The following is a 23,298-nucleotide window of genomic DNA, read 5'->3' on the forward strand; positions in this document are numbered from 1 at the left end:
CAAGGTGGGGGAGCTCAGAGCGAGGAGGGAGGGAGGGAAAGATCAGGGCATGGTGGGGGAGCTCAGAGCGAGGAGGGAGGGAGGGAAAGATCGGGGGCATGGTGGGGGAGCTCAGAGCGAGGAGGGAGGGAGGGAAAGACCGGGGGCATGGTGGGGGAGCTCAGAGCGAGGAGGAAGGGAGGGAAAGATCGGGGGCATGGTGGGGGAGCTCAGAGCGAGGAGGGAGGGAGGGAAAGACCGGGGGCATGGTGGGGGAGCTCAGAGCGAGGAGGGAGGGAGGGAAAGATCAGGGCATGGTGGGGGAGCTCAGAGCGAGGAGGGAGGGAGGGACAGATCGGGGCATGGTGGGGGAGCTCAGAGCGAGGCGGGAGGGAGGGAAAGACCGGGGGGCATGGTGGGGGAGCTCAGAGCGAGGAGGGAGGGAGGGAAAGATCGGGGGCATGGTGGGGGAGCTCAGAGCGAGGAGGGAGGGAGGGAAAGATCGGGGGCATGGTGGGGGAGCTCAGAGCGAGGAGGGAGGGAGGGAAAGACCGGGGGCAAGGTGGGGGAGCTCAGAGCGAGGAGGGAGGGAGGGAAAGACCGGGGGCATGGTGGGGGAGCTCAGAGCGAGGAGGAAGGGAGGGAAAGATCGGGGGCATGGTGGGGGAGCTCAGAGCGAGGAGGGAGGGAGGGAAAGACCGGGGGCATGGTGGGGGAGCTCAGAGCGAGGAGGGAGGGAGGGAAAGATCGGGGCATGGTGGGGGGGCTCAGAGCGAGGAGGGAGGGAGGGAAAGATCGGGGCATGGTGGGGGAGCTCAGAGCGAGGAGGGAGGGAGGGAAAGACCGGGGGCATGGTGGGGGAGCTCAGAGCGAGGAGGGAGGGAGGGAAAGACCGGGGGGCATGGTGGGGGAGCTCAGAGCGAGGAGGGAGGGAGGGAAAGATCGGGGGCTTAGTGGGGGAGCTCAGAGCGAGGAGGGAGGGAGGGAAAGATCGGGGGCTTAGTGGGGGAGCTCAGAGCGAGGAGGGAGGGAGGGAAAGATTGGGGGCATGGTGGGGGAGCTCAGAGCGAGGAGGGAGGGAGGGAAAGATCGGGGCTCAGTGGGGGAGCTCAGAGCGAGGAGGGAGGGAGGGAAAGACCGGGGGCATGGTGGGGGAGCTCAGAGCGAGGAGGGAGGGAGGGAAAGATCGGGGGCATGGTGGGGGAGCTCAGAGCGAGGAGGGAGGGAGGGAAAGATCGGGGGCATGGTGGGGGAGCTCAGAGCGAGGAGGGAGGGAGGGAAAGATCGGGGGCATGGTGGGGGAGCTCAGAGCGAGGAGGGAGGGAGGGAAAGACCGGGGGCATGGTGGGGGAGCTCAGAGCGAGGAGGGAGGGAGGGAATGATCGGGGCTCAGTGGAGGGGGGTGGGTCGGCAGATTGTGGAGAGGGAGATCGCAGTGCAGAAATGATGGGGGTCGAAACGGCAGTCGGGATGGGAGAGGTCGCATGGAGGGAGGGTCAGGATCGCGGGTTTGGAGGGAGGGGCATCGGCTGATCATGGCGGAAGATTTGCTGGAGGGACTGGGGGTGGTGAGGGAGCAGGCCTGCCCCTCCTGGCCCACAAGCAGTGCTCGAGGAAGCACTGGTCGATCTGCTCCCGCCTCCCTATAGCCCTCGGAAACCTGGCCGGCTCGCATCCAATTCAAATAGTTGCTTCTATTCCAGCATAGAACAGTTGGGCCGAGTGACCTGTTTTTTTGCTGTAAATTCGATGTCATTTTATTTCACTGGACTTGGTTTCGCCCTGTGTGCGGGACACATTGGCCCATAACTTCCGATCGGAGGCTTCCCGCTTGGGGACGCCTCCTATCGGAAAAAAATCTACGAACTTACCCGAGGGCTCCCGAGGTCTGAACACTTCCGCTCCTGGGCCTCTCCACAGTCGAAATGCGCAGGGCCCACGCATCCCAGGGGTGCAAAGTTTTTTACGGGACTAAAAATAAACTTACCTTCATTTACCAGGCGTAAGATTTCTAAAGGTTTTCTGTGGGCGGAGGTTCTGTAGAAAGTGGAACTCCCCCCCCCGCAGAGGCCCTTCTCCAGGGCAGGCGTCCGATCTGTCAAGAGGATTCTTGACAGATCGGAAATGCCGGTTTTCAGCGCATGTGCTTCGCATACTTGAAACTGGCATTTCCGATGTCCCTACGGGTCTGTACACAGTGCGTACACACCCGCAGGCATCGGAAAATACGGGCCATTAATCTAATTCGTAGAAATGGGATACTCATTACAAAAAAACAACTAGGATGTTCTAAACTTACTAACCCTGCCAGAGAAAATATAATAGGCTATACATCAGGCCGGAACACTGTTGGGTTACCTTACTCAACTTTTGCCTTCCCCACTTTTTGATCTTCACCCTTAAGGTCTCGTCACTGTCACACATCCCTCCTCCAGCTACAGAGCAAAGTGGAGACGGTTTCCTACTTTCTCATGGTAACCAGTCGGCAGGGCAGATCCTGTTTAACCCAGTCTCATCTGAAATGGGACAACAGAGCTGTAAACTCCTATTGGGATAATAATGGAAGTTTAGAAACATAGATAGTATAATGATCAATAACATGTCATTCTATAGTGGACATTAGGTGGAGCCGTAGAGCTGTGTAGAGCTGTATATAGCTGTATGTATAAGACTACACTACCCAGCTGTATGTATATTAAGACTACATTACCCATGAGGCACTAGGCTACCCACAAGGCAGTAGTCAAGATGGAAGCCTCTACAGATACTGTACCTAGTCCACATGTGCTCAATAAAAGTGTCTAGCAAAAGCTAGCTGTGTTCATAATAAGAATGTCTATTTATTAATGAACATAAGATGGTACCAGGATGGTGAAGATCTGCTGAAAATTGTGAAAAGTGACATGGAGAATTTGAAGCCACCAGAGCGTTTGAAACTCACAGGAAATATCGACTACAATTGGCAGACTCTTAAACAACAATTTGAACTCTACATTGCAGCCATCGGATTTGGTACGAAGCCAGACGCAAGGAAGATAGCGTTGCTGCTTACGGTTGCAGGCCCACAGGCGATAGAGGTATTTAATACATTTGTATTTAATCCAGAGGAGAACAGAGAAAAATTAGAAGATGTGCTAAAAAAATTTGATGCACATTGCTCTCCCAAAAAGAATGAGACCTATGAAAGATACATGTTCTGTTCAAGGACACAGCAGCAAAATGGGACTTTTGCTAGCTTTATAACTGATCTGAAACTGAAAGCACAGACATGTAATTTCTCTGAGCTCAAAGCATCCATGATTCGTGACCAGATTGTGTTTGGTATTCATGATAAAAAAGTCAGGGAACGTCTGTTGAGAGAAACCGAACTAAATTTGGAAAATGCGGTGAAAATATGCCAAGCCAGCGAGCTAGCTCGAAAGCACGTGAAGACTTTCAGTGAAATCAATAATGATGCGATTGTAATGAGTGATAATGCTGCTGTTGGTGCTGTGTCCTATAAGGGGAAGAAACATGGGCAGAACAGAAATGAAAAGCAATCAGAGGATGAAATTTTTAATTGTAAACGCTGTGGTTACAAACACCAGTTAAGACAATGCCCAGCGTTTGGAAAAATGTGCACAAAGTGTAATGGAAAGAATCACTTTGCCAAACAATGCTTTTCAAAAGTAAAAACAACGAAAGGGCAACAAGTTAATGTGATTGAGGACACTGATTTAAGTGAGACATTTTTTGTAGGAATGGTGTCATGTGACGATATCAAAAAAGATACAGAAAATGTGCAGCCCTCAGAAATGGACAATGCTGAACATAAAGTCAATGCAGTAAAAGTGGACAAATGGATGATCCCACTGCAGATAAATGGAGCATTAGTTACATTGAAACTGGACACTGGGGCAAAAGCAAACTTAATCAGTATGAGTGACATTAACAATATGAAAGAAAAGCCCAAAATACAGAAAAAGTCAGTACTACTGAAGGACTATAATGGACAGAAAATAGATAGCTTAGGTGTATGCAGACTTAAAGTGACAGTCAAAGACAAAGTGCATCATCTCATGTTTTCTGTTGTGGCTGAAGGGCTTGATTCTCTACTAGGTGACAAAGCTTGTGAAGACTTAGAACTAGTCAAGAGAGTCTACCGTATAAACTGTGCCATCAGCAGACCAGATGACTCAGGTGATGAAGCAGAGAGCCCATCAAGGATGAAAAGGCCAAAGGGTATCCATGTCTTCAAAAAGCCTAGTTTCTCCAAGAAGAAAGAAAAAGACTTTAAGGTCAAAGAGAAGCCAAAGGAAGAAAAGCACAAAGAGGAAAAACACAAGGAGAAAAATTCCAAAGATATAACTGCAGCAGATGTTGTTAAGCAGTGGAAAGAGAAAAAGAAAAAGAAGAAGCCTGGACCAGAGCAGGAAGCAGTTCCGGTGGATACTCCTTCTTCCCTCAGGCCAATCTTTGGTGTTCCATTAGCCGAGGCTGCTGAGAGGACTATGCTGTATGATGGGATCCAGCTGCCAGCAGTTTTTCGAGAGTGCATTGACCACATTGAGAGTTATGGCATGAAGAGTGAAGGAAACACTGAAACCCTCTCCAAGCAAAGATCGCAAGGAGACCTCGATCTATACAAGAGCAGATTGATGACAATGCCGCAACTGCATCTTGTCATTCACCGCCAGAACAATCTCATGAAGACACATCAGACTTACCCGTGTTGAGAAGATCCACACATGAAGTAAAAAAGCCTGATAGACTTAATCTTTGAGTACAATGTAAAGCTTTGAAAATGTGTTGACTGTTTTGAAAATGTTTATGTTTATAGAGCAGTAACAAAAGTGTTACTGATATTATCTTTATTGTTTTCTTGAAAGTTGATTGATATTGATTTTGTTCAACCTCAAAGAAAGGGGGATGTAATGATCAATAACATGTCATTCTATAGTGGACACTAGGTGGAGCCGTAGAGCTGTGTAGAGCTGTGTATAGCTGTATGTATAAGACTACACTACCCAGCTGTATGTATATTAAGACTACATTACCCACGAGGCACTAGGCTACCCACAAGGCAGTAGTCAAGATGGAAGCCTCTACAGATACTGTACCTAGTCCACATGTGCTCAATAAAAGTGTCTAGCAAAAGCTAGCTGTGTTCATAATAAGAATGTCTATTTATTAATGAACATAAGAGATAGGAGCAGGAGTAGGTCATTCGGCCCCTCGAGCCTGTTCCGCCATTTAATGAGATCATGGCTGATCATCCAAATTCAGTACCCTGTCCATGCTTTCTCCCCATATCCCTTGATCCCTTTAGCCTTAAAAAATATATCCAACTCCTTCTTGAATATATTTAATAAGTTGGCCTCAACTGCCTTCTGTGGTAGAGAATTCCACAGGTTCGCCACTCTCTGGGTGAAGAAATTCCTCCTCATCTCAGTCCTAAATGGCTTATCCCTTATCCTTAGACTGTGACCCCTGGTTCTGGACTCCCCCGCCATCAGGAACATCCTTCCTGCATCTAGTCTGTCCAGCCCTGTCCATCCTGTGAGATGGAGTTAGGCTGGTACAGGTACTTGTGTGGCAATCTAACCACCGCCCCCTGACATTCAATGGCATTACCATCACCGAATCCCCCACCATCAACATCCTGGGGGTCACCATTGACCAGAAACTTAACTGGACCAGCCACATAAATACTGTGACAACAAGAGTAGGTCAGAGGCTAGGTATTCTGTAGCGAGTGTCTCACCTCCTGATTCCCCAAAGCCTTTCCACCATCTATAAGGCACAAGTCAGGAGTGTGATGGAATACTCTCCATTGCCTGGATGAGTGCAGCTCCAACAACACTCAAGAAGCTCGACACTATCCAGGACAAAGCAGCCCGCTTGATTAGCACCCCATCCACCACCTTAAACATTCACTCGCTCCACCACCAGCGTACCGTGGCTGCAGTGTGTACCATCTGCAAGATGCACTGCAGCAACTCGTCAAGGCTTCTTCAGCAGCCCCTCCCAAACCCACGACCTCTTCCACCTAGAAGGACAAGGGCAGCAGGTGAATGGGAGCACCACTACCTCCAAATTCCCCTCCAAGTCACACACCATCCTGACTTGGAAATATATCGGCCGTTCTTTCATCGCTGCTGGGTCAAAATCCTGGAACTCCCTTCCTAACAGCACTGTGGGAGCACCTTCACCACACGAACTGCAGCGGTTCAAGAAGGCGGCTCACCACCACCTTCTCCAGGGCAATTAGGGATGGCCAATAAATGCTGGTCTTTCCAGCGACGCCCACATCCCATGAACGAATATTTTTTAAAAAGTGCCCGATTCTGTCTGACCTTGTGAGGTGTTGCACCTACTATCCCCACTAAATCATTAGCCAGCTCCTCATGTGAGTGTTGACTTGAATGGACACCTCTGAGGTAGGTCCTCCAATGGCTGGTCAATTTTCCAGACACTGGTGCTGACAGAGCTAGTTCAAAGACATTAAAATGGAGAAAGACACTTTGTGTTATCTACACTTATTGTCTGTGTTCCACTTTAAAATCCAGGAATTTCCATTATTTTATTTGAATCGGCAGCTCCCAAGCTTTTTAGCTCAGAACAAGTAGGAGAATGTCTCCAGGCCTTTACAAGGGGGTATCGGGCAGCAGCCTAGGAGTGGATCTTTTATTTTTTCTTCCATTCTCTTTGTTCTGTGCTAAATTGGAAGCGTCATTCAGAAAGACCACAAGAATTAGTAATTGGCAAAAGAGGGGAGATGAGGAGAAATCTTTTTACGCAGCGAGTTGTTATGATCTGGAATGCACTGCCTGAAAGGATGGTGGAAGAAGATTCATTAGTAATTTTCAAGAGGAAATTGGATAAATATTAGAAAAGAAAAAATTGTAGGTCTATGGAGAAAGAACGGGGGGAGTGGGACTAATTGGATCGCTCTTTCAAAGAGCCGGCACAGGCACGATGGGCCAAATGGTCTCCTTCTGTGTTGTATGCTTCTATGATTCTATAATAGCTGGTTGATGTGGAAATGTGAAATATCACACTGGTGTAGAAGAGGATACTTAAATTAGGGTTAAGGTACAAAGTAAATGTAAGCTTTAGTATGCACCCAACCCATGCTACACTTGTAAATGTTTGATGCTGACATTGGGTGTCAAAATGCAAAGTACTTAAGGGTTGTCTAGCTGAGGAGGGTTTAATACAGGAGTTGGTAATTAAACTGGCCTTGCTGTGGAACCCAAGTGCATTTGCTGGCCATTAACAATGATGGGGTGGTGACTGGACACTACCTTTGCCAAGCCTGTGTACCAGTATAGTTGCTTCCAGCTTCAAACATGGGGAGACGGGGTTGGAGACAATGAATAGCAAACTTCCTGTTGGTGCTTAGTGCAAGTGTTAGCTTGGCTCAGTTAGTAGCACTCTCCCCTCTGAGACGAGAAGGCTATGGGTTCAAGCCGCACTCCAGGACTTTGAGCCCATAGTGTAGACTGACACTTCAGTGCAGTAGTGAGGAAATCTGTGGTACCATCTTTCAGATGAGATGTTAAACCGTCTGCTTGTTCAGGTGGATGTAAAAGATCCCGTGGTACTATTTGTCGAGCAGGGGGAGTGCTCCCCAGTGACCTGGCCAGCATTTCTCCCTCAACCAGCACCAACAAAAGCGGATTAACTGGTCATTCATCTCGTTTGTTGGTTGTGAGACCTTGCTATGTTCAAATTGCTGCCATGTTTGTCTACATAACAACACTTTGACAGTGATTCATTGGTTGTGAAGCACTTTGGGACATCTTAAGGACATGAAATGCCACTGCTTCCAATGGCTGAAGGGTTGATAACCAGACGACACAGGTTTAAGGTGATTGAACCAGAGGCGACAGGAGGAAAAACTTTTTTACGCGACGAGTGGTTCGGATTTGGAATGCGCTGCCTGATAAAGTGGTGGAAATGGATTCAATGGAAGCCTCCAAAAGGGAATTGGAAAATACTTGAAGGAGAAAAAATTGCAGGGATTATGGGGAAAGAACGGGGGAGTGGGACTAACTGGATTGCTCTTCGAAAGAGCCGGCGCAGACTCGATGGGCCGAATGGCCTCCTTCTGTACTGTACTATTCTATGATTCTATAATAAGCTTCATTATGCTCCTTCACTACTGTTGAGCTTGAACTCTATAGAACTAACGCATGATCAGTGTACACATTCAGAAAAGATTGAGGTGGGACCGACATGTTTAAGACATCTATATGCATGCTGCTCTACCCCACCACTTTAGTAATTTTCTCTTCTTATTTGTCTATTACTTTTGCAGATCCACTGAGAGTAACAGTGACTCCAAAGAAACTGAAGACTGGAATCGGCAGTACTGTCATCCTGTCATGCGGTGTGATGGGTTCTCCAGAGTACGTCATCAGGTGGTACAGAGACACTGAGCTCATCATTCCCGACGGTTACATCTCCATTCGTGGGATCAATAACGAAACACTTCTTATCACGTCTGCACAGAAGAGTCACTCAGGGGCCTACCAGTGCTTTGCCACCAGGAAATCCCAAACTGCGCAGGACTTCTCCATCATAGTGTTAGAAGGTACAAGCTTTAAAAACCAGAGCACAATGTCTAATGATGGATTTCATGATTGGGGATGCTGAGCCCTGCAAGTTGGGACTCTCTCTAAGCCTGGTTGTCAATGCTCACTTGCTGCACTGCTTAAACCCTGATAGTTATAAGGTGTCAGCCTTGGCTCAGTGGTAGCACTCTCGCCTCTAGACAGAAGTCCAGAGACTTAAGCACATATTCTACACTGACACTTCAGTGCATTATTGAGGGAGTGCTGTCGGAGCTGCTGCCTTTCGGATGAGACGTTAAACCGAGGCCCCGTCTGCTCTCTCGGGTGAATGTAAAAGATCCCGTGGCACTATTCGAAGAACAGCAGGGGAGTTCTCCCCGGTGTCCTGGGGCCAATATTTATCCCCTAACCAAAATCACTAAAACAGATTATCTGGTCATTATCACATTGCTGTTTGTGGGAGCTTGCTATGTGCAGATTGGCAGCCGCGTTTCCTACATTACAACAGTGACTACACTTCAAAAAGTACTTCATTGGCTGTGAGGCACTATGGGAACATCTTGAAGTTGTGAAAGGCGCTATATAAATGCCAGTCTTTCTTTTTTTTCTTAGGGGTTAGTTGGTTACACAGCAGGCTAGTGGACTTCCCTTTTGCCTGTGGGCCCACATCCAACCCAATCTGATGGGATGCAAGTCTCTGCTTCTGCACCATGAGTTTGAGCACATTCAGCAAGTTGCACACGGGCAATGGCCCATTGCAACCAAGAGCCTAGAATTAGACACAAATGGGCAGTGCCACTCAGAGAGTCATAAGGATGTCTGGTGTGGAAAATCGAACAGCTCACACTGGTATAACGAGGGTGCTTTTCAGAGAATGGGGCGTAGTGGATGGAGCTTCAGCCTGCCTCTGGTCCATCCTTTCCCTAATCTCGGAGTACGCAATGGTGAAACTGGAGGGGCGGGGGGGGGGTGGAGGGAGAATTTTAACACTCTCCCCCACACCCAGTGGAAACCGGGCAGGGTGGGAGTAGTTGAAATGCAGCGGAAGGGTTACCCGCTGGCCTCACTCCCCGACCTGGCCGACTGCAATTCTAAATTGCACGCGCCCAGGACACCCGCCCGAAGTCCTCCTTTAGATATGCAGATGATGTCATTGGGACCTGACTGCTATTTTAACATTGGCCTGAGCAGCTTTCAACAACAGGCTGAAGCTGACGCGCGGGGGGCAGAGGGGAAGCGGGGTGGGGGGGATCAGCAGGAGGAGAGGGTAGGTAAGTTTATTTTGTTCCTTTGTGGGGGGCCAGGGGTAGCAGGACTGTTCCTGGACTGACCAGCCGCTGACCAGGGCTTCTTCCCCTCCCTGGCAGTTAAAGTACCTCCCAAGGTCTATTCATTGCGAAAACAAAGTCCCATTCCCCAGCACTAACATCCTTTTATCAGGATGAGCATCAAAGATTATTTTTTTATTATTTTCAATTAAAAGTTTGGTGGCATTGATTGGATACTGAGCGCGATATCTGGGAGTTTACATCTACAGGTCCTCTCGACAGTGAGGGCAGTTTCATTCATGCAGAAGGAAGCCTGAATTCACCTGTTTCCTTCTATTTATTTTATCCTCATATCCCCCGCACCCCCCCTCCCCCCCCCCACCTCCCCCTTAGATGGAACGCCTCGAATTATCTCGTCCTTTAGTGAAAAGGTGGTCAATCCGGGTGAACAGTTTTTCCTCATGTGCGCTGCCAAGGGTGCTCCTCCCCCGACCCTCGCCTGGACCCTGGACGACGAGTTGATCCTCAGAGACAGCAGCCATCGGACTAACCAGTACACCATGACAGACGGCACCACCGTCAGCCACATGAATGTCACCAACCCGCAGATCAAAGACGGAGGGGTTTACCGCTGTGCAGCAAGAAACCTAGTCGGCAGCGCCGAGTACCAAGCGCGAATAAACGTAAGAGGTGCCTGTCTACTTTTCAATATCAGATAGGATAACTTCTGTTGTTAAGTGTGATGTGTTAACCTGATATTTTGTCCCAAGCGTACACTTGTTTTGATTTTTTTGTTTCAAGGAGCTGCATTTCCTTCCCAATCCGAATCATCATCCGGATGTATTCCCATTATTAATAATTGCATATTTTCTTCCCCTGTTTTTTTCTGGGGCCTGCCATTCTCTGCTTGCAGCCACCCCCCGCCCCCCCTCCCCCTCAGAAACACTCACACTGCTCCCTGATCATGAGACTACCTGGGTCAGGTAACCTTGTAGTGCCAGCTGTGGCTCAGTGGGTAGCACCCTTGTTTGTGGGTCAGAAGGTTGTGGGTTCGAGTTCCCACTCCAGAGACTTGAACACAAAAATCTTGGCTGAGGGAGTGCTGCACTGTCGGAGGTACTGTCTTTCGGATGAGATGTTAAACCAAGGCCCCGTCTGCCCTCTTAGGTGGACGTAAAAGATCCCATGGCACTATTTTGAAGAAGAGCAGGAGAGTTCTCCCAGGTGTCCTGGCCAATATTTATCCCTCAATCAACATCACTGAAAAAAACACAGTTTCCTACATTACAACAGTGACTACACTTCAAATAGTACTTAATTGGCTGTAAAGCATTTTGGGACATCTGGTGGTCATGAAAGGCACTATAGAAATGCAAGTCTTTCTTGCGTTATCTTGAGTGTCAACAACTGCAGATGTGGATGATGCTTGTAATTGTTGACACTCTGCAATGTACCCAACCACTGGAGAAATAGTGACGTCCGAGCTGGAAATAAAAAAGGGCATTGGAGACATGGTTTTCAGTAGGCTAAAGGTGCGGAGTCAGATTCCCTTTCTTTCGATGGGAATTACGGATCTCCACTACCTCTTAATCCGGAGTGGTGCTAGGAGGAAAAATAAATCTCGGTACCGAGCACACTGGGCCTCTGTTTGAATATTGCCTTCCTGAGACCACCTTTACGATATAAAAGCCCGCGACCTCTATGTTCTTGAAAGGCCTTCCTTAGGTCAGGGCAGCATGGCTGTGACTGACCCTAGGATTTTCCCTTGGCCTCTGCTCTGAGCATCCCGCCCTCCCTACGTCCTGTACCAGACACTCAATGGAAGAGATGGGAAACCTGCATCTTGTCACCACTTGCACCAACTTATCACCCGGAACAAAGCAATGTAAATTAGGTCTGGTTAAGGATGACTGGCAGAAGAATGTCCTAAACTTTTGATCGGAGACTTTTCCATTCAGCTGAGGTTACTTTGAAGTTGACGTTGCGATGTTACATTAGCCGCAACTATTGATAAAAGAAGCCTTACAATAAAACACACAGGCCTAGAAATTGAGTTTTGGCTTAGCCAGGGCTTTAGCGCCGGAAGTTAGTGCCGGCGCTAAGTCCCCCTGCGCGCGCCAAAAATTCAGCAGGGCCGCGCCCAAACGGCTGCTGGCGCTACTGAAGGGTCTTTGCGGCGGTAAATCGGCGCTAACTGCCGTTTCGCGCCGCAATTCCGGCGCTGCGGCACCCGATGCGGTGCGGCAGGCTCGGGAAGTGCAGGCCTCCTCCTTCCCTTAAGGAGGAGCTGCCTGCACCCGGCCGCGGCCCGCGAAAATCTTTTTAAAAATGAGCCCGGCACCTCGGACAAGTGCCGGGCTTGCTTCTGTTCCGGGGGGGGGGAAGTCCGGGGAGGGAGCTGCGGCCAGGCGGCCGGCGGGAAAGCGGCCGGCCGCCGCGGGGCCTTTAATGCGCTGGCGCAAAGACTTGTAAGACTCTGTTGCCAGAGTCTTAGTTGCGGCTGCCACGGGCGAGGCGGCCGCAACTGAATTTCGGCGCTGGGGCCCGTCGGCATGGCAACCGGGACGCTGCGCACACCGATGACGTCATCGGTGCCGGCGCAGCGCTACCGGTCTACCGCGGCGGAAGGGCCCCAGGCAATTTCGGCGCCGGCGCCAATTGCAGCGCTAGGCCCTCTAGCGCCGCAAAATCGGCGCTAAGGGCACTCAATTTCTAGGCCACAGTTACTTATAGCTTTAAAACCTACCGTTCTTTCAGGAATAACTGTAGTGGTGACGCAGTGGGGTAGAAATTGAACATCAATGCACCCATTTTACGGGTTTAAAACGGGCGCAACGCGGCCCAATTTTGGTGACCAACGTTCAGGGGCCCCAGGCTGCCTGAAAGACGTCCGACGACCGAAATTGGGCCACATAATTCTTCAGGCGTCCCTGGCGGCTGCCTAAAACAGGTGCTAGGCCTCTTCTGTATGTATGTAAGAAATCACACAACACCAGGTTATAGTCCAACAGCTTTATTTGAAATCACAAGCTTTCGGAGCGCTGCTCCTTCGTCAGGTGAAGTGGAGAGAGGCATAAAAACACAGCTTATATAGTCAGAGAATAATGTCAGATGTTTACAGGTAATCTTTCTAACCTGTAAACATCTGACATTATTCTCTGACTATATAAGCTGTGTTTTTATGCATCTCTCCACTTCACCTGATGAAGGAACAGCGCTCCGAAAGCTTGTGATTTCAAATAAAGCTGTTGGACTATAACCTGGTGTTGTGTGACTTCTTACATTTGTCCACCCCAGTCCAACACCGGCATCTCCACACCATGTCTTCTGTATGTAAACGAGGGGCTAACGCCTGCTTTCGGAGCCTTCGGGAAACCGGTGTCCCGAGGAGTCGACGCAGGGGCCCCGGGCCTACACTCTGCTCAGCTTGACCTGCCATGGATACGGGCCGAGGAACCGGCCGCCATCGAAATGGTGAGTTTCAGGATTTAAAAAAATAATTCATGTGGAGCTGGGAGGAGCAGGAGGACTTTGCCTCTCGGCTCTACAGCACTCCTGCTGGTTGCGGTCAGCCCCCACTCTTGTTGTCCTCTTTTGTAATGGGACCCCAATTTGGATAAATTTATGTTTCCCACCTGCCTAAAATGGTGGCCAGTGGGAACAGGTTGAAGGCCAAATGCTTCATTTTAAAGCCCCCCCACCTGCCCCATTCCTACTAGGTGAGGTGGGATAAAATTACCCCCGATATTCCTTAACCATTTTGTTTGAATGTTGTGAGCCTGAAGGCTTGGAAAGGGCCACCCTTAGTGCTGTTGCCTTGTGACTGTAAAAATCCTAAATCAGAACAGCATGGCCTATTACTAGCTGCAGTTCGAGATACACCTAAGTAAATGAGAATGGAGATAGAGATCAATAGAATTTTGGATATTAAGGGAATCAAGGGATACGGGGATAGGGCAGGAAAGTGGAGATGAGGTAGAAGATCGGCCATGATCTTATTGAATGGCGGAGCAGGCTCGAGGGGCCGAATGGCCGACTCCTGCTCCCATTTCTTATGTTCTTATGTAATGTGGATTTTATATGTGTCTGTGAGCCACTAAGGTATGAACGTATGTGGGCTTTGAAGACAAAAAGCTTGTGCGCCCATGGTCTGTACTACCGACGGGTACAGCAGCACGGGACTTAGGATTAAGGGAACTGTAACAGTACAGCTTCCTCCCCGAGATATATTCATAAAAATATGTCAATCCTGAAGGTTTCACGTTTTCTTTTAACCACTGCGTTACCTTGCGATTGCTCATAGAGACGGGGTCCATACCATGGTCTACCTGTTGAACTCGATGCTAGACGAAGGAGAAAAACCCTCAGTGTTGTAAAGCTCTCCACTGCTCACTGTAGTTGGAAGCGGCTTCACGTGACATTGGTCTGGTGTTTTTCAAATCAAATTTGACGAGCCCAAAATAAAATAATTCCGTGTGATCTTTTAATTTTTTTTATATGTCGCCTACATTGCACGCTTGGCTTCCCCTCAGCCTCCTTTACGCTTTATTGCACACAATCATACCAGTGACTGTTTTATCAAGCAATAAATTTAAAGAGACAGCAACTCATTTTGGTGCCTTAAATTTTAGTTTAAATTTCTTTTAAAATTTTGAATTTTTTTTATGGTGCTGGGGAAGTGTGATTACTTCAAGGATGTTTGGGGGATCATTATCTTGGGTCCTTCAAGGGTAATTGCATTCCTGAGAGCAGCAAGTTAATCCCTCGATTGCGATGGACTAATTAATGCCTCCAACCTGCCAGCTGAGATAAACTGACGGGTCAAATTTCCCTGAAGCTTATTGAAACTTAGCACAAAAAACAAACGAGCAAAGCAACACTAGGAACACGTGGACTAGGACTTTTCTTCATTGTACCTAACGAGGCACCTCCCAACGATCATGTGGACCTCTTAAAGTCAACTTGTTTAAGGCCACCGTCGCCCTAACCCGTTCCTCCGCCGAGCTGCTTTGTTCCTGTGAGATGGTACGTTTTCCTCCCCTCCCCTCATTTGATCTGCACTCAAGAAAAGTTGGCAGCCAATAATGTGCTCCACATACTCGTGCAGTATAAGAACATAAGAAATAGGAGCAGGAGTAGGCCAATCGGCCCCCCGAGCCCACTCCACCACTCAATAAGATCATGGCTGATCTGATCCTAACCTCAAATCTTCTATCACTGTGCATCCACCCGAACCCATGTGATCTCCCGGGAGAGGCGAAAAACCAGATAAAGACCCAATGGCCAATTTGGGAGAAAAAAATCTGGGAAATTCCTCTCCGACCCATCTAGGCGATCGAAATTCTTCCAGGAGCTCACTCTGTCCCTATATTTTCTACAGTACTTACCTTCTGTAAAGGCGATCTCCACCCCAGCCAGGAACAGGAATAAAACCATCTCCTGAAATCTAACACAGAATTAGAACACAGTAGGAGCAGAACCAGGCTACACGGCCCCTGGGCCCACTCCACTACCCACAGGGCCATGACCATTCCGAACCTAGACTCATGTCCAATTTCCTGCCCGCTCCCCGTAACCCTTAATTCCCTTTACTTCTCGGAAACTATCTATTTCTGTTTTAAATTTGTTTAATGATGTAGCTTCCACAGCTTTCTGGGGCAGCAAATTCCACAAACCTACCACCCTCTGAGTGAAGAAGTTTCTCCTCATCTCAGTTTTGAAAGAGCAGCCCCTTATTTTAAGATTATGCCCCCTAGTTCTAGTTTCACCCATCATTGGGAACATCCTCACCGCATCCACCCGATCAAGCCCCTTCACAATCTTATATGTTTCAATAAGATCGCCTCTCATTCTTCTGAACTCCAATGAGTAGAGTCCCAATCTACTCAACCTCTCCTCATATGACCATCCCCTCATCCCCGGGATTAACCGAGTGAACCTTCTTTGTACTGACTCGAGAGCAAGTATGTCTTTTCTTAAGTATGGACACCAAAACTGTATGCAGTATTCCAGGTGCGGTCTCACCAATACCTTGTACAACTGCAGCAATACCTCCCTGTTTTTATATTCCATCCCCCTAGCAATAAAGGCCAACATTCCATTGGCCTTCTTGATCACTTGCTGCACCTGCATACTAACTTTTTGAGTTTCGTGCACCAGGACCCCCAGATCCCTTTGTACTACAGGTAGACTACCCTTTATCCGGACTTCCGAAAACCGAAACCCTCTAAAAACCGAAGGTTTTTTCGTTCAGCGTAAGTCGTGCGTACGAACGAAAAAACCTTCGGTTTTTAGAGGGTTCCGGTTTCGGAAGTTCGGATAAAGGGTAAGTCGTGCGCACGACCCCCCGCCGACACCCCCGGCCCCGACAACCGCCGACCCCCCCGCGGACCCCGCCGGCCCCGACAACCGCTGACCCCGCCAGCCCCGACAACCGCCGACCCCCCCGCGGACCCCGCCGGCCCCGACAACCGCCGACCCCGCCAACCGCCGATCCCCCCCGCCGACCCCGCCAGCCCCGACAACCGCCGACCCCCGCCAGCCCCGACAACCGCCGACCCCCCGCGGACCCCGCCGGCCCCGACAACCGCCGATCCCCCCCGCCGACTCCGCCAGCCCCGACAACCGCCGACCCCCCCGCGGACCCCGCCAGCCCCGACAACCGCCGACCCCGCCAGCCCCGACAACCGCCGACCCCCCCGCGGACCCCGCCGGCCCCGACAACCGCCGATCCCCCCCGCCGACCCCCCCGCGGACCCCGCCAGCCCCGACAACCGCCGACCCCCCCGCGGACCCCGCCAGCCCCGACAACCGCCGACCCCGCCAGCCCCGACAACCGCCGACCCCCCCGCGGACCCCGCCGGCCCCGACAACCGCCGACCCCGCCAGCCCCGACAACCGCTGACCCCCCCGCGGACCCCGCCGGCCCCGACAACCGCCGATCCCCCCCGCCGACCCCGCCAGCCCCGACAACCGCCGACCCCGCCAGCCCCGACAACCGCCGATCCCCCCCGCCGACCCCGCCAGCCCCGACAACCGCCGACCCCGCCAGCCCCGACAACCGCCGATCCCCCCCGCGGACCCCACCAGCCCCGACAACCGCCGACCCCCCCGCGGACCCCGCCAGCCCCGACAACCGCCGACCCCGCCAGCCCCGACAACCGCCGACCCCCCCGCGGACCCCGCCGGCCCGGACAACCGCCGACCCCGCCAACCGCCGATCCCCCCCGCGGACCCCGCCAGCCCCGACAACCGCCGACCCCCCCGCGGACCCTGCCAGCCCCGACAACCGCCGACCCCCCCGCGGACCCCGCTAGCCCCGACCCCCGCCGACCCCGACTGACTTACGCTGAGCGTCAGCGTAAGTCGTGCGCACGACCCCCCGCCGACCCCCCCGCGGACCCCCGCCGACCCACCTTCCGAAATCCGAAATTCTCCTTTATCCGAAACTCGGCTGGTCCCGAGGTTTTCGGATAAAGGATAGTCTACCTGTACAGTACTTTCCAGTTTCTTGCCATTAAGATAATAACTTGCTCTACGATTTTTCCTGCCAAAGTGCATAACCTCACACTTTCCAGTATTGTATTCCATCTGCCAAATCTCTGCCCACTTACTTAGCCTGTCTATGTCCCTTTGCAGGTTTTTTATGTCCTCCTCACTCACTACTTTCCGTCCCATCTTTGTACCATCTGCAAACTTTGATATGTTACACTCGGTCCCCTCCTCCAAATCGTTAATATAGATTGTAAAGAGTTGGGGACCCAGCACTGACCCCTGCGGAACACCACTGGTTACTAGTTGCCAATCTGAGAACGAACCATTTATCCCAACTCTCTGCTTTCTGTTAGAGAGCCAATCCTCCACCCACGCCAGAATATTACCCCCAATCCTGTGATTTTTTATCTTGAGCAATAATCTTTTGTGTGGCACCTTGTCAAATGCCTTTTGGAAGCCTAAATACACTACGTCCACTGGTTCCCCTTTATCTACCCTGTATGCTGGTAACTTGGCCTACATTAAGTGGATCGTCAATGAGAGAGGTTGCCATTGTTTACTGTGTCTCCATAGGTGGGGTAAGTGTGAGGTTTCAAAGTTCAGTGTATTTTGCCTTTCCCATTGAGTAGATTTTCCGCCAAGGATACGCCAATGGTATTCGGGTGGAGTGTACACTTACCGGGATGGGAATGACAAATGAAAATCAGTCTTCCTTCCTTCTTTACTTTGTTGTCCTGTGTGAAATGTAGCCTGTTTGTAACTCGCTTTTCCCATTTGGCACCTTACAGCTCTCCGGATCTACCTGGAAGAGTCCCTCCAGGGTCACTCGTACCAGCCCAGGCAGCTGATGCTGCAAACAGGCTTCGGAACTACACTGCTCCATGGCCCAATCTGAAGCAGTGTGGTTGGGGGGTGTGGTGGGGGGGTTTGGCCTCTCGCCTCGGGAGTCCTGTCAGGAACTTGTTATGTAATTCTAGCCTCTTGAGCATCCCCCGATTTTAATCGCTCCACCATTGACGGCCGTGCCTTCAGCTGCCGAGGCCCTAAGCTCTGGAATTCCCTCCCTAAACCACTCCGCCTCTCTCTCCTCCTTTAAAATGCTCCTTAAAACCTGCCTCTTTGACCCAGTTTTTGGTCACCTGCCCTAATATCTCCTTATGTGGCTCGGTGTCAAATTTTGTTTGATAACCGCACCCGTGAAGCGCCTTGGGACGTTTTACTACGTTAAAGGCGCTATATAAACACAAGTGGTTGTTGTATACCATTCTTCCTCCACCCAATCTCAACTGGGGAAATGTGGCAAACGCCCTACTCTAAGTTTCTGCCAGTGCTTCTGTGAAGGCCGTGATCGGAAAATATACACAGAGGAGCCTGGGTTGACGCCTGGCCTTATTTCCCATGCTGCCTCCCTGTAAGGGAGCGCCAAACTGTCACATGGTTCCCTCCTACGACGCACGGATAGGAATGGAACCCACTAAGTGCAGGTGTGAGGAGTCTGTGGCCTTAAACAGAACACCTCCAAAGCCCTACCATTATGTTCTAAGATCAGAATGATTTCAGCTGTTGGTAGGGATTTCATTTTTTTTTGTTTACTGAAACTTATGATCTTTAATAGATGCTGAGGAAAATAGGGGGATCCCATCACTTTAAAGATAGGTTTTACAAGAAGAAGTCACTTAGCTGGAAGTTTGTGTAGTGTGATAAAATGCCAGTGTTGGTGTTTTAATGCAGGAATCCTTTTCACAGGCTCTCCGAGTATACGCTCCATGAAAAACATCACAGCGATTGCTGGGAGAGATACTTTCATTAACTGCCGGGTCATTGGATATCCGTACTACTCAATCAAATGGTACAAAGACTCAGTGTTGCTTCCCGACAATCACAGGCAGGCGGTGTTTGAGAACGGCACTCTGAAGCTCACGGATGTGCAGAAGGGGATGGACGAGGGAGAGTATGTCTGCAGCGTCCTAGTGCAGCAGCAGCACTCCATCAGTCAAAGGGTCCATGTCGCAGTCAAAGGTAGGGCTACATGGCAAGGTTCATTGGTCTGACGATGGCTGATCCATCGAGAAAGCATCAGTGTGTAATATCTGTTGTACATGACAGGAGCTGTCATACCCCCTCCTCGCTCTCCTCCACTCCTCTCCCCAACTCTTAGCCCTCTTCCCACCCCTCTCCCCACCCCCTATCCCTCTCCCTCTCCCCAACTCTTACCCCTCTCTCCACCCCCTATCCCTCCCCAACCCTTACCCCTCTCCCCACTCCATTCCCCACCCCTACCCCTCTCCCTCTCTCCACCCCTACCCCTCTCCCCCTCCCCACCCCTTACCCCTCTCCCGCACCCCACCCCATACCCCCTCCCGTTCCCATCCTTACCCCTCTTCCCACCCCACTCCCCACCCCTACCCCTCTCCCTCTCTCCATCCCTACCCCTCTCCCCCCTCCCCCTCCCCACCCCATCCCTCTCCCCCCTCCCCACCCCCTACCCATCTCCCTCTCCCTACCCCACCCCTCTCTCCCCCCTTTCCCCCTCCTCGCTCTTCCCCACCCCCTCTCCCTCTCCTCCACTCATCTCCCCACCCCCACCCCTCTCCCACTGCCCACCCCTACCCCTCTCCCCACCCCCTACCGCTCTCTCCCTCCCCACCTCCATCCCTCTCTCCCTCCCTATCCGAACCCTCTCTCCCACCCCCTCTCCTCACCCCTACTCCCCCAACCCCTCCTCCACCACACCCCTACCCCCTCCCATCTCTCCCTCCTATCTCTCCCCCACTCCTATCCCCACCCCTCTAACCCACTCCCCTCCCCACCCCCCCATCCCCCACCCCTACCAAACCCCTTCTCCCCCACCCAACCCCTTTTCCCCACCCCCCAATTCTTCGTGAAAGGCCCACCCACACCAAACTACAAAGACAAACTAAAAAATGGCAAGCTGTTTCTGTCTCCAGAATGGTCAGGTGATAGTAATGTCTTCTTTCCTTTCTCTTATCCTCATTCCTCCATCTTTCTTTTATATTCTCTTTCTCCCTTCCTTCTTTCTCACTTTGCAGCCTGTTGAGCTTGAGGATTTTCAAGTGTTTTTCTTCTGTCAACAGAAATTTTGAGTAAACCAGAGACAGGAGTGGAGGCCGGGCTATCCCAGCATTCAGAGCAGTACTGAACAATCTCCATTAAAACTAGGCCTTGTTGCTCCGGGTCAAAGGGTCAGAGTTGATAGGCCAATAATTCACTAACTTAAAAAAAAATCATGTTTAAATAACCTCCCCCGCCTCCGAAGAAAATACTGTCTCGACCCCTATGTCCTTATAGTAATCTAAAACACAAAATATTGCAAATGTGTTTATGAATATTGGTCCCCCTTACACGGAGATCAAACTCTTGTGCTGTGCTGTGCAGTGTAGGATTGAACAGACAAAAAGAGTTGCTTCTAATCAGAAATTTGCTTAAACCCTATTTGCATGCTCTGTACCTTTAGCATTGTGTAATGCAAGAACAAATGAGTCATTAGTACACAACAGAAATTCAAACATATTTATACCACATTACTTATTGTAGTTTACATGTTGAAAAAGAGAGTTGGTTTACCAAGAGCTGTCGGAATATTATGGAAGGTTACTCCCAGCAGTAGAGCATTGGCATCCCAATCGGAAAATTTCAAACTTGGATCCTAACCTCAGATGTCAATGGTAACATCCCCAGATATCAATACAGAGATAAGGCACAAAATTAACTATCCTGTCCGAATCTTTCTGCCCTCCGCACCCCCTCTCCCCAGGCTCTTCCCATAGGCTATTGTCCAGGTGAGATGGTGGACAACAAACTGACTGTCAGGCCTAATGAACTAAGGCCACAATTTTGTCAATGGATGCCTGTTGGGTGCGGGATGGGTGGTTTCCGGCTTCCAGTCCCGCCCCCAACTGCATCTGGCCCACGGACGTGATTTTATGTTGATTGACCTTGTTAAGCTCGACCTGCGGGCTTGCCGGCCAATTAAGGAGAAGCCGGTCAGATGACGTCATTTGATGACGCATCATCTGCCGGTTTTCTTAAAGGGACCACACACAATAGTTTTATGACCGCTGATTTCTCAGTGTTTGGCAGCATTGAGGTGCTGCAAACACTGACAAACACTGTACAAAGGTGAGCTCTTGCACCCAGGCTCTCCAATGACTCCCTCCATAGGCTGGAATAGATGGCAGCTGCAGGTGAGGTTACAGAAGCGATCTGTCACTGGTGAGAGAGGTTCTCCCAATGAGGTGGCACTGGACATGGATTTCAAAACTTGTTACCTAAAGAAATGTGAAAATGCATTAAAAATGAATTTCCCAACATTTTCTTACCTCTGAGACTCACCAGTGCACCATTGGATCGTTCACACCACTTCTACAGCTGTCATCAATCCGGAAACATTTCAGTAGACTCACAACACGCCAAACTTACCTGGCGTGATGTCCGGATGTTGGAAAACCCGAGACAGAAGCGGCAAAATTTAAAAATAGCCTGTCAACTACTATCAAGTACCTGTTAACAGGCAGGTAATTGGCTTTAATCCTCTTCCCGTCGCTAGGTGTCGGGTCCATGTGCAAATCGGGGACCCGACACTTGGGAAAAGTGTTTGGAGGCGGGTTAACAGCGGGATCTGAACCCGCTGTCAATCAAAACGATTTTAACCTTTGACCCGCCTCCAAACCCGCCCTCTCAGTGCCGATAAAACCACGGCCTAAGCCTCTGCCCAATTTATTCCTGAGCTTGTTGCTAAGAGTTGCATTTGGAATCTTAGAATCATAGAATCGTACAGCACAGGAGGAGGCCATTCGGCCCATCGAGTCTGCGCCGGCTCTTTCGAAGAGCAACCAGTCAGTCCCACTCCCCCGCTCTTTCCCCATATCCCTGCAGTTTTTTTTCCTTCAAGTATTTATCCAATTCCCCTTTGAAGGCGACTATTGAATCTGTCTCCACCACCCTATCAGGCAGCGCATTCCAAATCCTAACCACTCGTTGCGTAAAAAAGTTTTCCCTCGTGTCGCCTGTGGTTCTTTTGCCAATCACCTTAAATCCGTGCCCTCTGGTTATCGACCCTTTGGCCATTGGGAAACAGTTTCTCTTTATTTACTCTATCTAAACCCTTCAAGATTATAAACACCTCTATCAAATCTCCTCTGAGCCTTCTCTTGCTCATTAATTCTATGCTAGATCCTTCACACTGGGAGATCTTCTTAAAGGAATGTACATATATTGCTCCTTACCATGATGCCGCTCTGATTATCCACCGGGCCTCCATGGTAGCTTTACAGCAATTGGCCACCTGCACCAATTATTAAAAAGACCCCAATCCCCGGGATTATGGGGTCAACATTTGTTACAGTCGGCCGCCAGAGGTCCCACTTCTTGTGGTGGAGCATGGTCCCCGGAATCTCAGTGTAAGTAAGTTCAGGAGCACAAGAGATTGTGAGATACTTGAGCTGATAAAGACATATTGGCCGGGAAATTCCTCAAAGCTGCTCCCGCTCCACTGGCGTAACTTAGCCACAGGTGCATACACGGGATTTCCGACGCCCTTACGGTGAAGTAATGACAGCGGACCAGGAGCAGCTCCTATGTATAAGGCCACCGCCCTCATTTTCTGTACATCATGTTTGATCGAAAGAAAGATTTTATTTTACACACTATAGGTGATGACGTAAGAAAACTACTAGGCACTTGGTCTAAGCGTTAAACAAAGCTTTAATCAACTGTTTTACAACATGGAGGTCTCGTTGTGTCCTTCACTAGTTCCTGTTAAGAATGTCTTGCGCAAGCTGGGCCCGTGCCCGAGTATTTATACTCTCCCTGGACAGCGCCACCCACAGGCCGCTCAGTATTATTTCATAAGTCTTTCTTTCATGAATGACTGATTCATGTTAGGTGACATATGTTCATTATAATTTACTAGCCAGGGTGGGAGAGGCAAAACCTTTTGGAGTTGCTCGACATGCAGTTGGTTGCTGTGACAGTAGAAT

At 50.2% G+C, this 23,298-nt stretch overlaps 1 protein-coding gene across 2 annotated transcripts in view; it reads left to right on the top strand.

Moving 5' to 3' along the window:
• dscaml1 (Down syndrome cell adhesion molecule like 1) overlaps nt 1-23,298 on the top strand; it is a 703,857-nt gene that overhangs the window by 445,095 nt on the left and 235,464 nt on the right. For both annotated transcript variants that reach the window (XM_085967838.1, XM_085967839.1), the window contains 3 exons: nt 8,282-8,557; nt 10,199-10,495; nt 19,046-19,318. In XM_085967838.1, the coding sequence (XP_085823964.1) occupies nt 8,282-8,557; nt 10,199-10,495; nt 19,046-19,318 (846 nt within the window). The remainder of the gene's footprint in view (nt 1-8,281; nt 8,558-10,198; nt 10,496-19,045; nt 19,319-23,298) is intronic.

Source organism: Somniosus microcephalus, chromosome 26 (assembly GCF_052327205.1).
Source record: "Somniosus microcephalus isolate GS21.2 chromosome 26, FLI_Smic_1.0, whole genome shotgun sequence".
NCBI lineage: Eukaryota > Metazoa > Chordata > Chondrichthyes > Squaliformes > Somniosidae > Somniosus > Somniosus microcephalus.